Source organism: Eriocheir sinensis, chromosome 9 (assembly GCF_024679095.1).
Source record: "Eriocheir sinensis breed Jianghai 21 chromosome 9, ASM2467909v1, whole genome shotgun sequence".
NCBI lineage: Eukaryota > Metazoa > Arthropoda > Malacostraca > Decapoda > Varunidae > Eriocheir > Eriocheir sinensis.
Genome location: NC_066517.1, coordinates 16,358,164 through 16,371,604, shown reverse-complemented (window position 1 = coordinate 16,371,604; position 13,441 = coordinate 16,358,164). Strand labels below are relative to the sequence as shown.

Genomic DNA, 13,441 nt, shown 5'->3' with positions numbered 1-13,441 from the left:
GAGTATCATGCCCCTAGTGGAGGCTTTACGCCATGGACGGGAAAACACTCAAGGGAACCCGACTAATCTTCTCTATGGGCTTTGGAAATAGTCGCAAGAAGAGTCTCATGCAGGCTTTTGAACATGCGAGCCAAAATTCTTAAACGTATCGAGCTCCTATTACGACTGTTTCCCAAGGCTGTAGAGAAGATTAATCGAGTTACGTAAGCTCAGGAATGCGTGACGTTGAGAAATATTGCTTTGCGAAGTCCGTTAAACTTGATGGGACATGCGTGGGATGTGTTAGAGAGTTAGGAAATATACATTATACACAAAATATGGCTTCCTACGTAGATTGATATGATGTTAGGGATGAGAAGCGATGTGACGTTTGAAAGAGAATAGTGGTAATGAAGTTTGTCATGCGTTTTATTGAAAGAATTGACGTGGAGGAGAGGGTATTAGGTACAAAGTGAAGATACTTTATTATTATTATTCATGGGTGATTATCCCGTTCAAGGTGCAGAAGTCGAGTAAAACTATCACTAGCATCACACAGCAGTCCATGAAATCCCGACAACTTCTACGAGAGGCTTTTCAAACAGGCGAATTGAGGTGGCGATGCGTTTAACAATACGGGGTGTAACACAAGTCTGGTAATGAAATGATAAAAGAACGAGACGAGTTTGTGAGTAATGAGGTGGATGGAGAAGCGTGGATGAGTGAGTGAGTTGTGGAGAGAAGAGAAAATGAATACTATACACGAAAGATTAGACAACTGACGGTGGAAAAATAAGAAAAGGAGACGAGTAAGTTGGAGTAACAAGTCTTTAATAGGTTGAACGGAGAAGCGTGGACGAGTGCATGGTTTGAACGTTAGGGAGAAAGAAAAAGTGTTGTGTGTTTTGCATTGGAGACAGAGATGAATGTTTGAGAGAGAAAAAAGGGAGATAAGAACCAGATTAGAACGAAACGAATGCACAGGAAAGAAAACGAGGCAACGGTTGTATGACTAAAGGAATAGGAAAGACTGAAGTGGAAACGGAAATGGAGAGAAAAAAATGGAAAGATAAGAGATAGATAAAAAGGACAGAACCAACGGCTGCTGAGGATGGGAAGAAAGACAGGAAACGTTTGTATGAGTGTAAATGGCTGGTGGAAATAGAAATGGTAGAGATGACTGTTTGAGTAACTCGATACTCAGACAAAAGCTAAAGAAATGAAAGCACGAAAAAGTGACAGTTTGTAGAGTGAGAAGGAAAAAATCCACGTTGTTGGGTCACACATGCTTAGCGTCCAAACACTTGCGTTATCTAGATTGTGAAGCTATAAATTAAAGAAGAAAATATTGCTGTTAGCTGAAAATAATTATGATAGAAGTACCTACCGTTAGCCATAATTCCGTAAGTACAGGCTGCTTAGAATTGGCCGTCCTCAAATAAGTGAAAAAAGTGAAAAGTATATTTGCAAGTAAGTGAATAGATAAATAGATAGATAGCTGGACAGATAGATGGTCGGATAAATAAAGAAAAGTTCAGAAAAAATAATGCCACAAAGAATTTTACTATTTATTTTGTATACAAGGAAGACAACTACGTTATTATTATTATTATTATTATTATTATTATTATTATTATTATTATTATTATTATTATTATTATTATTATTATTATTATTATTATTATTATTATTATTATTATTATTATTATTATTATTATCATCATTATAACTACTACTACTACTCGGGTGGTCAGTTCAATCCCCGACTTAGGTTGGTTGGGGGGTGGGGGGACCTTCAACCCCTCCCTGGGAAACTGCATCCTCGACAAAAACAGTTCAAGATGCAGAGGTCGGGGTCGTAAGGTAACCCTTGACACCGCTCTTCCCCCCCCCCCCCTTTTTTTTTATTGCCATCACCGATTGTGGGTATTAGGCCAGCCTCGACTCCAATCCGGTTCTATTGGTGTGGTGTAGAGTGTGTGTGTGTGGGGGGGGGGGGGGGATTTATATCTTTTTCCATTTTGCATATGTATAAACATGTTAATGCTATACTGAATAATTCCAATATAACTTTCTATTGTGTAGGAACTCAAATATCCTTTGAGGATTACTTGTTAGGGAGGGTGAGTCCTTTCCAAGTATTCAGTTTTCTGCTTAGTAGCAATTCCAATACTATTTCAAGGTGTTTTCTTGCAGCTTTATACTGACTCCGCCTCCAAACTGGTTTGAAAATTCTAACACATCCGCCTTATAGTGATAATAAATACTTAGACGACGTTTGAAAAATCGGAGAATGGACACTGAATTTTTACTTGAAGAAGCGGATGGCTGCCTTTAGAATTAAGTGGCTACGCAAAATCAAAGGATATTGCTGGAATAACTTTTTGTCAAACCGGTGATTACTCCGTGAAACTGGATCGAATCCTATTACCTGCATTGTCCATCAACGCCAACTCCGGCTATACGGGCAAGTAGCACGCTACCCAGAAGCCGACCCTGCCTCCGGGTTTGTTCCTGTAAGAGACAATCCCTAGTGGAGGAGGGCAAGGGAACGCCCACACAATTCGTGGCTTTAGCAAGTCGATAAATCCTGCCGTGTGGTACTTAGGATGGGAAGGGGGTCTGCATGGAGACTTGCCCGGAAGGGCCCGTGGGTTAAGCGTAGTAGGGTGGGCAAGTCGACGAGTCCCCCCACGGAGTATGGTGTACTACTACTACTAGTCTACTACTACTACTACTACTACTACTACTACTACTACTACCTCTACTACTAATTTGCTCAGCTTGTGCATGACGGGTGTTCATAGTTTTGGCTGCAGTTATCCCGCATGGCTATTACTTCAGGAATTTCGGGGTGACCTGCATGTGTATGTTTGCAGGATCGAGGTGTGGCTGCAAGTGTGTTGCATGGTTATTAGTGGAGGTTCGTTTTTAGCGATGATCTGTGCCTGTGTGTGTGTGTGTGTGTGTGTGTGTGTGTGTGTGTGTGTGTGTGTGTGTGTGTGTGTGTGTGTGTGTGTGTGTGTGTGTGTGTGTGTGTGTGTGAGAGAGAGAGAGAGAGAGAGAGAGAGAGAGAGAGAGAGAGAGAGAGAGAATCACATCAGGGTGCCTCAGAAGTACTATATACCATGTGTTGCAGGGAGCGCAGTGTGTTGCGGCCCCTGGCTTCTGGGGGAGGAAGCATGTGTCTGGAGCTTACCGTGACGGGAGAAGAGACACCGTAAGTACCCACTTGTCTATTGCTTACCTATCTTTAGCTTACCTGTGTGTGTATACATGTGTGTGTTTACCTGCGTGTGTCTCGCCCTACCTGAGTTGTATCGCGTTTTTTCTGGGTCATATGTTTTGTTTTTTTAATTTTTGCTGTTTTGTGTTGTGTTGATTTGTGGAATGGCGTTTTTTTTTTTATATAGGTTGGAGTGTGTATTGGGATTAGTGTTTTTGGTGCTGGTGTGTGTTGCTTTTGCGTGGTTGTGGTGTGTGTGTGTGTGTGTGTGTGTGTGTGTGTGTGTGTGTTGCTGCGGTGTTTGTGTGTTTGTTTGCGCCTTTTTTTTTAAGGGCGTTTGGTGCTTTTTTTCCACCCTTTAAGACTGATATTTCGTTTTTCTTTCTTTTTTTCAGTTTTCTGTAGTGTTATTTTTGTCACATTTGTGCTCTTTTCTTCTTTCATTCGTCTATTATTTTCTTTTTTGTCCTTTTTTTGGGGGGGTGTCTTTTCCATGTTTTCTCTTTTTTTTTTTTTTTTTTTTTTCCTCTTTTTCTTGTACTACTACTACTACTACTACTACTACTACTACTACTACTACTACTACTACTACTACTATTACTACTACCCATCTTATTGTGGTTTACATTTACTGAGGTTCGTAAATAATTCTAACAAAAAATAAAGCAAGTCAAGATACATTATAATTGACGAGATAAATTTATTGTAAAAATTGTAATGCTAAATGTTCATTAGTGTTAGTTCGTGGGTGTAAGTCCTGTTGTATAATATGTTGCAGTGTTATATATGTAGGGTGTGTTGTGTTATACTGGTGCTTAGAATGGGTGTATATGTTGCAATACTCGTGGTGAACAATGGTGTGTGTGTGTGTGTGTGTGTGTGTGTGTGTGTGTGTGTGTGCTGGTATCTTTCTTTTTTTGTGTGTTTGTGTGAGTGTGTTCTGCAGGTATGTGGTTTATGCCTAAAGAAAAGACGACTGTTGTATTGATGCATTTGCGTTGCACATTACGCCTATTCCATATGTTATTGATGTGTTGCTGATGTGTGGTGTTACCGGTGTTCCAAATGTGGTGTGTTCCAGGTGTTGTAATTGTTCAGGTGTGTTACAGGTGTGATGTTTCAGGTACTCGTTTGAGATCATCGAAGAGAGCGCCCGCTACCTGCTGGCCAAGACCCGCCACAGGCCCAAGATCGGCGTCATCTGCGGATCAGGCCTTGGTAAGCATCCTCGTCCTCGCCGCCGTCCTCCTCCTCCTCCTCCTCCTCCTCCTCTCCCACTCTCCCCGCTTATTCATATTCTTACTTTCGTATTATGTAACTGTTCTTGTTATTTTGGTGGTGTGCTACTGTTTTTTTTCTTTCTTATCTTTCCTTATTTTACTCTTGTTGGTTGCTATTTTGTATTTTTTTTCCTTACTCAAGTTAGCTGTGATTTTCTGTTATTTTGTGATCTTTTGTTGCGATTGTTATTTTTGTTTCATTTCGATAGCTCTCAGTCAAGTATTCAGTCAATCAATCAGTCAGTCCATCCAATCCCTCATTCAACCAGTCACCCAAACCTTAAAACTTACCACAACCATCACCACCACCACCATTACTTCTTCAGGAGGGTTGGCGGAGCAGCTGGAGGAGAGCGATGAGTTCCCCTACGAGACGATCCCCAACTTCCCTGTGTCGACGGTGGTGGGGCACGCCGGACGGATGGTGATCGGCCTGCTGAGCGGCGTCCCCGTCCTCTGCATGCAAGGTCGCTTCCACTCCTATGAAGGGTACCCGCTCTGGAAGGTGAGCCGCGGTGTTGGTAATAGTGTTTGTTGCTCGTGTGACTTTTTGGCTTCGTTTTCATTGTTTGGTTTCGTCTTCTGGTTTAGCTTGGTTTTCTTCTTTTATTTCTTTGGTCTCGTTTTCTTCTTTGGCTTCGTTTTTTTTACTTCGTTTTCTTCTTCGGTTTCGTATTCTTCTTTGGTTTCGTTTTCTTCTTTGGCTTGTATTTTTTCTTTTTTTTTATTAATCTTTGTTTTTCTTATTTTCTTCAGTGGATACGATCAGTTTGCTTTTTTTTTTTTTTTTTTTTTCCTCTCCTTTGTTTATTGTTCAAATGCTTTCCATCTTCGTTTGTTTACTTTTATTAATCTTAACGTTTTCCTTATTTTCTTTTGTGGATGCGATTAGTTGAGGCGCTGTCGTCTTGTCTTTTCTTTCCATCTTGGTCGTTGCTGTCTAACTTTTTGTCCATGTAGTATATTTCTGTTTCCGTTTTGTTCTATTTTCTCTCACGTTCCTCTATCTTTATCAGACGGTCTATCTTCTATTTCTTCGTTTTCCTCATCTCTGTATGGCGTTGGTCTCTTTTTCCTGTTGTTTCTGTTCTCTTACTTCTTTCCCTGTTCAGCAAATTGCACCCTCACACCCTCATCACTTCTTTCTGGCCCCCTGCAGTGTGCCATGCCCGTGCGCGTCATGAAGGTGATGGGCGTGGAGCAGCTCCTGGTGACCAACGCGGCGGGCGGCCTCAACGCGGACTACAACGTCGGGGACATCATGATCATCAAGGACCACATCAACATGCAGGTGAGGACGACGACACAGTCTACGATGACGGTGACCTCTGCTTTCTGATCGAGGTTTATAAATGGATGAAGGGCTTTAATAAGGGGGATATTAATAAGGTTCTGTTGGTAAGAGAACCGGGTAGGACACGTAGTAATGGGTTTAAACTGGATAAATTCAGATTCAACAGGGACATAGGCAAAAATTGGTTTACTAACAGAGTGGTAGATGAGTGGAACAGGCTGAGCAGTCATGTGGTGAGTGCCAATACAATTGTCGCATTAAAAAATGGATTAGATAAATTCGTGGACAGTGATATTAGGTGGGGTTAGATTCACGAAAGCTTAGGTTCAAAAGAGCTGCCTTGTACAGGTCTACCGGCCTCTTGCAGACTCCTACGTTCTTATGTTCTTATGTACTACTACTACTACTACTACTACTACCACCTCTACTACTACTTCTACCACCACCACCACCACCACTACTACTGTCACTACTACACTGACAAGACAGATGGACCAAAACACGCTGACTCACCTGAAATAAGAGAAACTCACCTGTATTAAGTACTTACACGTAGGCAATAGGCTTAAGGTAATAAATTTTATGGTTTAAACACACTAACCTTCCTTGTTCTCTGGTCAAGACTTAGTAGGCTGGCATTCTTTTTTTTTTTCCTCTTCATCCTCTTCTTCTTCTTTCTCTTCTTCCTTTTCTTCTTCGTCCTATTATTATTATTATTATTATTATTATTATTATTATTATTATTATTATTATTATTATTATTATTATTATTATTATTATTATTATTATTATTATTATCATCATCATCATCATCATCATTGCTCGGTGTCTTTAGAAGTATTGGAATTCATAATATTTTTCCTCTTCCTCCTCTCCCGCCTGCCCCCTCGATCCCTCCCTCCCTCCCTCCAACACTCCTTTCTCCTCTTCATCATTTTCATTACCATTATCTTCGTCTTCCACTACTACTACTACTACTACTACTACTACTACTACTACTTTATAACCATTAAAAACCCTCCTTGCTCTGTAGTAACAACAAACAACAACAACAACAGTAATAAAGACAGTAGACAACAGCATCACCATTCACGCAAAAGAAGCGAACAATGTAGCCAACTAAAAAAAAAAAAAACTACGTGACAGCAAGCAAAGTGTAGAGATGCTGAATGTGTGTGCTGACAGAGTACGGATGATGCTGAGAGGAAGTGTTGGGCGTTGAGAAAGAGTGCTGGCGGAGCTAGTTGTCTTGTTAACGTTGTAGTCGGGCTGGCTAACATGGCTGATGGCAGGTGTAAGCTTGGAGTGGCTGGTATGGAACTGACTGCATGGCTGGTATGGCTTATGTAAACTAGACGGGAGTGGAAGAGTAGGATAGACCATGTGGATAACTGGTTCGTATGGGTGGGATGGACTAGGTAGCTGATATGGGTGGACGAGACTGGGTATGGTTGACTGACTGACTGGGTGTTTGGCTGAATAAAACCGGGCACTTCTTAGGTTGTCTGACTGGATGATGTGGTTATTTCGGGCTGAACGTGATTCAAATTGACTGGTATGGCTATGGTAAATTGAGCGTAGTTGAGCCGGGCTTGATTTTATGTCTGTTTTGGGCTGATCGTGAATAGTATGGCTATAGTAGAGTTGACATGGTTAAACTGGACTGGGTATATGGCTGACTGGTTTGCGTGGAGTGGATCGGGCATTCCTGGTGTGTCTGACTGTTTAATTAATGTGTTTTTAGAGGGGGGAGGTGGTGTTCCGAACGTGACTGGCTGATTGGTAAAGATAGCATGGTTGACCTAAACTGGGTATCTGTCTGGTTTGGAGCTTAGTGGAATGAATGAACTGTGAGAGGTGGGGCAGTGCTTGGCTGATTGCGTAACTGGCTTGACTGAGATCTATTGTGAACCGATATCCTTGGTGCGTCTGTCTGGCTGTCTGGCAGGGGCGGGGAGGTGAAGGTGGTTTGGCGGGTGGTGGGTGTCGGCGTCCATTGTGGTATTATCCTCAGTCCCACGGCGAACGCACACAAATATACGTCACGAGGCGCTGCGAGTCACGGCTTCAAGTAAAGAGCTTATATAGAAAAACAATTGCAACCCTGGACTAATGGCTACTTGAGCTTCTGTACGTAACTGAGTATTAGTAACGTGAGACAAAAGAATGGAATAATTATGAATCTACGTTTTCCTCTTTGACCTCATTTAAGCTTGTGTAAGTGTGATCGCTGGTGCAAGGAGAGAAAATTAGGTTGTTAAGAAGTTAGGTTAGGCTAAGTTAGGTTACGTTAGGCTGTTAGGTTAGGTCAAGTTAGGCTAGGTTAGGTTACGTTATGCTTGGTTAGATCAAGTTAGGTTAGGTTAAGTTTCCTGACCCCAATATCCGAGTGACCCTTCGCTGTAAAAATGGATAGGACTCTGTTAATAAAGGTAGAAGTAGATGATAAATAGAAAAGCAAACAAACTCGTGGATGAAAAATAAGGAGATAAAATTTTTGACTATTAAAAATGAACTCAGAGGATGAAGCTCGAATTATGGGCAATATATCAGTCATTTTAGAGTTATTGATCTTGGCTGAGTCGTCAGAGTAACGGCTCCGTGTTCAGGAGGACGCGAGTTCAATTCCCGCCCGGTGCCACCAAGCTGGGATTTTTCAGCCGCCGCCGAGTGGCTTAAAACTACCCACATGCTGTCCAGAAGACCACCTATCAACCCGGACTCTAGATTCTAGGATCAAAGATGAGCTCTGGGAGGGCAGCATGAGCCAATGCAAGATGGCGCCACTATAAACACTCGCCTGCGCCAGAACGGGCTGGGCCGACCATCATGACCCACCGGAAAGAAGCCTTGGACCGACCATCAGGATCCACCGGGAAGAAGCCTACCGGCGCAATAGGCCGCAATGTAAAAAAAAAAAAAAAAAAAAAATAACGAGCAGCTAAGAGAGAGAGAGAGAGAGATAGTATTGTTTCTATTTTTTTTATATTATACTTACGGAAGAATGAATAATTATAAGCCTACACATTCCTCCCCGCCTTACCTAAGTTATTCAATCTTTTCTTCGTTTCTTTGTTTGTTCATTCCTTTCTTCATTCCTTCCTCTTTCCTCATTTGCTCCCTCTTTTCCTCTCCTCTCCTCCTCCTCCTCCTCCTTCTTTCAGTGGGTCATTTATGATGGAACAGGCTACATTCTCATGACGCGTGTGCCTGGTGCAAGACTTAGGCTAATATGTGCATGGCGGTGCCGCGTACATGCTGTTGGTATTAGTACAGTCAAGCGAACACACACACACACACACACACACACACACACTGAGACTCCCTCGGTGCATAACGCTTTAATAAATTATGTGGAGAGAGAGAGAGAGAGAGAGAGAGAGAGAGAGAGGGGGGGGGGTAACCCGGAACATGATCTATAAGCAAAACAAGGATAAAAATGAGGAGAGGAAAACAAAACACTAACAAACAATAAATATATTTAGAAACTAATCCAAAAAACGAAATAAAACTCTGATAATCAAATGAAATAACAAGAAAAAAATAACCCAACAATCAAGTGCTAAATCAATGTGAGGTAGGTGAGCACCGAGGCCACGCGCAGCTTCACCACATACCTTCAACCTCACCCTTACCACTTCCTCCTCCTCTTCTTCAGGGCTTCGCGGGAGACTCACCACTGCGCGGGAAGAACGACGAGCGCTTCGGACCTCGCTTCCCTGCCATGAACAACGCCTATGACCGAGCCCTGAGGCGGCGCGCGGGGCAGATCGCGGTGGAGATGGGTCTTGAGGGCGTGGTGCGCGAGGGGGTGTACGTGATGCTCGGGGGCCCCACCTACGAGACTGTGGCCGAGCTGAACCTGCTGAGGATCCTTGGTGTGGACGCCGTGGGAATGAGCACCGTGCCTGAGGTAAGATTTGAGGGTTTGATGGGTATGGGGTGTAAGAAAGTGAGGGTTTCATATTGTTTCCTTTTTTTATGCCCTTGAACTGACTCCTTTGCTGTAAAAAAAACTAACTTAACCTAACTTAGTCTAATAACCTCAACTATTATTAGGGGATGGGTTAAGGAAGGAAGGGGTTGATGGGATAGGTTAAGGAAGGAAGGGGGAATGGAATATTATAGTGTGTTTGGCTCGTTCTTTTTCACTTTCTTTTTCTTTCTCTTTCTTTTGTTCGTTCTTCCTTCTTTTCTTCATATTTCATTTTCTTCTAGTTTGATGGGTATGGAATAAGAAAGTGAGGGTTTTATATTGTTTTTTTTTTATGCCCTTGAACTGACTCCTTTGCTGTAATAAAAATAAAAATAAAAACTTAACCTAACTTAGTCTAATAACCTCAATTATTATTAAGGGATGGGTTAAGGAAGGAAGGGGTTGATGGGATAGGTTAAGGAAGGAAGGGGTTGATGGGATAGGTTAAGGAAGGAAGGGGAATGGAATATTATAGTGTGTTTGGCTCGTTCTTTTTCATTTTCTTTTTCTTTCTCTTTCTTTTGTTCGATCTTCCTTCTTTTCTTAATATTTCATTTTCTTCTAGTTTGATGGGTATGGGATAAGAAAGTGAGGGTTTAAGGGATGGGTTAAGGAAGGAAGGGGTTAATGGGATAGGTTAAGGAAGGAAGGGGGAATGGAATATTATATGTGTGTTTGGCTCGTTCTTTTTCACTTTCTTTTTCTTTTTTCTTTTGTTCGTTATTCCTATGGGGTCGGTAAGGAAGTGAGGGTTTAAGAGATGGGTTAAAGAAGGAAGGGGTTGATGGGATAGGTTAAGGAAGGAAGGGGGAATGGAATATTATATGTGTGTTTGGCTCGTTCTTTTTCACTTTCTTTTTCTTTTTTTCTTTTGTTCGTTATTCCTATGGGGTAGGTAAGGAAGTGAGGGTTTTAGAGATGGGTTAAGGAAGGAAGGGGTTGATGGGATAGGTTAAGGAAGGAAAGGGGAATGGTATATTTTAGTGTGTTTGGCTCGTTCTCTTTCACTTTCTTTTCCTTTTTTTCTTTTGTTCCTATGGGGTAGGTAAGGAAGTGAGGGTTTAAGGGATGGGTTAAGGAAGGAAGGGGTTGATGGGATAGGTTAAGGAAGGAAGGGGGAATGGAATATTATATGTGTGTTTGGCTCGTTCTTTTCCACTTTCTTTTTCTTTCTCTTTTGTTCATTCTTCCTTCTTTTCTTTATATTTCATTTTCTTCTACTCTTTCTCATTCCTTTTTCTTTATTTCCACCTTTCCTCCCTTGTTCTGTGTTTTCTTTTTACTATCTTATTTCCTTTCTTTCCTTCCATCACTTTTTCTCCTTAATGTATATTTTTTAAGGTGCATGAATTGGGAATGGATAGATAGTGCAAGTTTTAATTAAAGTGATATGTGTTTAGGGAAAGGAAGAGTAAAGAATATGAGGTGGAGGAAGGACCGTAGAGCAAAGAATAAATGGAATAGAGTTGAAGGTAGATGAGGAAAGGTGTGATGGATGATTGGACTAATCATGAAACAAGGTGGCAGGGACCGTAGAGTTAACACAGTTGCTAGGTAAGGATTTCAAGTAGAGAGAGGTTTCTACGTTAAGGCATTGAAGGAAAGTAAAGGGAGAAGTAAAAAGCTAGAGGTTTGATGGTATAGAAGCGTGTAAATGCAAGTTAAATTCATATAGCCTATCTGTAAAGTTGTCCAATAAGCTACACTTTCTTTTTATTTAAACTTACATCGGCTAGAGAATAAGAAAAAACGGAAAAAAGGGAAACAAAAACAAACAATAAACACATAAACACTTGTAAAAGAAATAAAAATACGATAAACAAATAAAATAAGGAAAATGTAAAAAATAACCCACCATTTATCTGCTCAACGTGCGGACATGTCTAGTAAACTATGCTCCCCTACCTCCGATATTCTCTGTCCTAGATCTTCCAGCTGACAAGAGGTGGTAAATTCAGGAAAACTAATTATCACGTAGCTTCTCAAACAGACTTTGTAGTACTTGCAAATTCTTTGTCAAGAGTTTTCTCTTTTCTGGCTTCATCCTTGCGCTTAATGTGTCTCGTATTCATCCTTACTCATGTTTCCATATTTGAAAGATTCACATAAGTCACACCAATCTTTCCTGGGGATGAAAACAGAAAAGTTTTCTCATGGAATTTATTAGAGAAGTAAATTATCTCAGCAGCTCTTATTTCCTTTTTCTCAGCATTCATTTTGTACTCCCTATGAAGGTTTGCAATAGTGGTCCCAGGGTACAGGAATTTTTTCTCCCTGTATGTTGGTGTATTCCTGCAGTAGCGTGAGACCACAGTGGGCAGGTCATTCAACCATTCTTAAAGAAATTCATTCTCTTCATCAGTAACTTTTGCATAATTTCCACAGTTAGGACCACGTTTGCCTGGTGTCTTGTCTTCTGACAGACCATCACTGGACGAATATGCTGTCTGTCTCTCCTTATTATCTTTAATCCATGACATGATAGTTCTTTCAGGTACACTGAAGGTTGAGGCGAAAAGTGGCTTACAGACTTGATGAGCTGATCCATCAGAAAGCTGTAGATAGCATGCATAGTAAGATTGAAGCCTTGACCCTTGTGCCGTTTTCCTCTGTTTTATATTTTTCTTTGAGACTAGTGTTCGAATGTATAGTTTACGTGCATCCCAGGAATTAATTGACCAAAATTTGTGGAAAATGTGATTTCGCTGCTCCTCAGTGATGAATTGACAGTTGTGGGTTTGGGCTTTTTGACAAAATCTAGATTGGCATGGAGGACGTCTGTGCCGTTTAACTCTGCCCGATTGAAAAAAAAAACATGTAGTATGTTAATGGAATGCATAAGCTTATGCAGCAATCTTGATGAAATGAAAGTGATTTAAATTTTTGTTAAATACGTAAGCACATAGATGAACACCAGGCAAAGACATTTCATACGTATTATCTTTTTTTTATAAAGACTGGGTATCCAAAATCATAATTGAGATATTCAGTGAACAAAATGTTTTGACACATGTGGCATTATGATAAATAATGTGAAATATTTCAGAGTTATCAATAAAAATACTTACATTATCACCAATGCCATCATTATCTTGCTCTAAATCCATCCAGATCCATGCATCACCTTCAGCTACTTCGGTTTCAGAGCTTGATGCATCATCATCTGGGTGATAGTGAGGATCCCGATCTGAATCATCATCAGCATCCAATCCAGTGATTGTGCCTGACACCCCGGATGTTTCAGGTTCAGCTTCCATCTCCGCACTGTTGCCTAGGGCTTCTGAGTCAATATTATGGAGCTCTGAATTGCTCATATGTATTCCTCTGAGTATAGGCTTACTATACTTATAACTCATAATCTCACCTGCAAAAAGACAACAGCCCTAAGTCATGATACAGTTTTGACAGTGTAATAATTATACACTGTTCACAGCGTAAAAATGTAATCTTGCAGCGATCAGTAGGTACCAATCAAGTTACTGAGAAAGCAAGTATGATTACCAAATTGCTCTATCCCCACGCATTTCTTTGATATTGCATGGTATCATGTTTTGCTTCCCTTGGGTCAACCCACCAGTCTAGACTCCGCCCACATAAGCACGTGGATCGACTAACAACAAACACACACACGCACGCACACGCCAAGTTCCTATGGCAGATGTTTCTGTCAAACAGAAACGATTTCA

At 41.1% G+C, this 13,441-nt stretch overlaps 1 protein-coding gene and 2 long non-coding RNA genes across 6 annotated transcripts in view; all 3 read left to right on the top strand.

Annotated features, from left to right (window-relative positions):
- The window catches only part of LOC126996013 (uncharacterized), a 2,925-nt gene extending 1,995 nt beyond the window's left edge, over window positions 1-930 (top strand). Inside the window, exon 2 of the long non-coding RNA XR_007750873.1 lies at window positions 445-930. This is a non-coding gene — a long non-coding RNA (uncharacterized LOC126996013). The remainder of the gene's footprint in view (window positions 1-444) is intronic.
- Window positions 1-13,441, top strand: part of LOC126996011 (purine nucleoside phosphorylase-like) — a 30,290-nt gene that overhangs the window by 11,788 nt on the left and 5,061 nt on the right. For 2 of the 3 annotated variants that reach the window (XM_050855998.1, XM_050855999.1), the window contains 5 exons: window positions 3,119-3,199; window positions 4,329-4,423; window positions 4,812-4,990; window positions 5,645-5,776; window positions 9,438-9,692. In XM_050855998.1, the coding sequence (XP_050711955.1) occupies window positions 3,119-3,199; window positions 4,329-4,423; window positions 4,812-4,990; window positions 5,645-5,776; window positions 9,438-9,692 (742 nt within the window). Of the gene's footprint in view, window positions 1-3,118; window positions 3,200-4,328; window positions 4,424-4,811; window positions 4,991-5,644; window positions 5,777-9,437; window positions 9,693-12,900; window positions 13,000-13,441 lie in introns of all 3 variants that reach the window. The other variant, XR_007750870.1, reaches the window with a different exon arrangement.
- LOC126996012 (uncharacterized) lies at window positions 9,699-11,547 on the top strand. Of its 2 annotated transcripts, none has more exons than XR_007750871.1 (2): window positions 9,699-10,169; window positions 10,549-11,547. It is a non-coding gene; the product is annotated as an uncharacterized LOC126996012 (long non-coding RNA). The 2 variants fall into 2 exon arrangements; XR_007750872.1 differs by having other exon boundaries at window positions 10,392-11,547.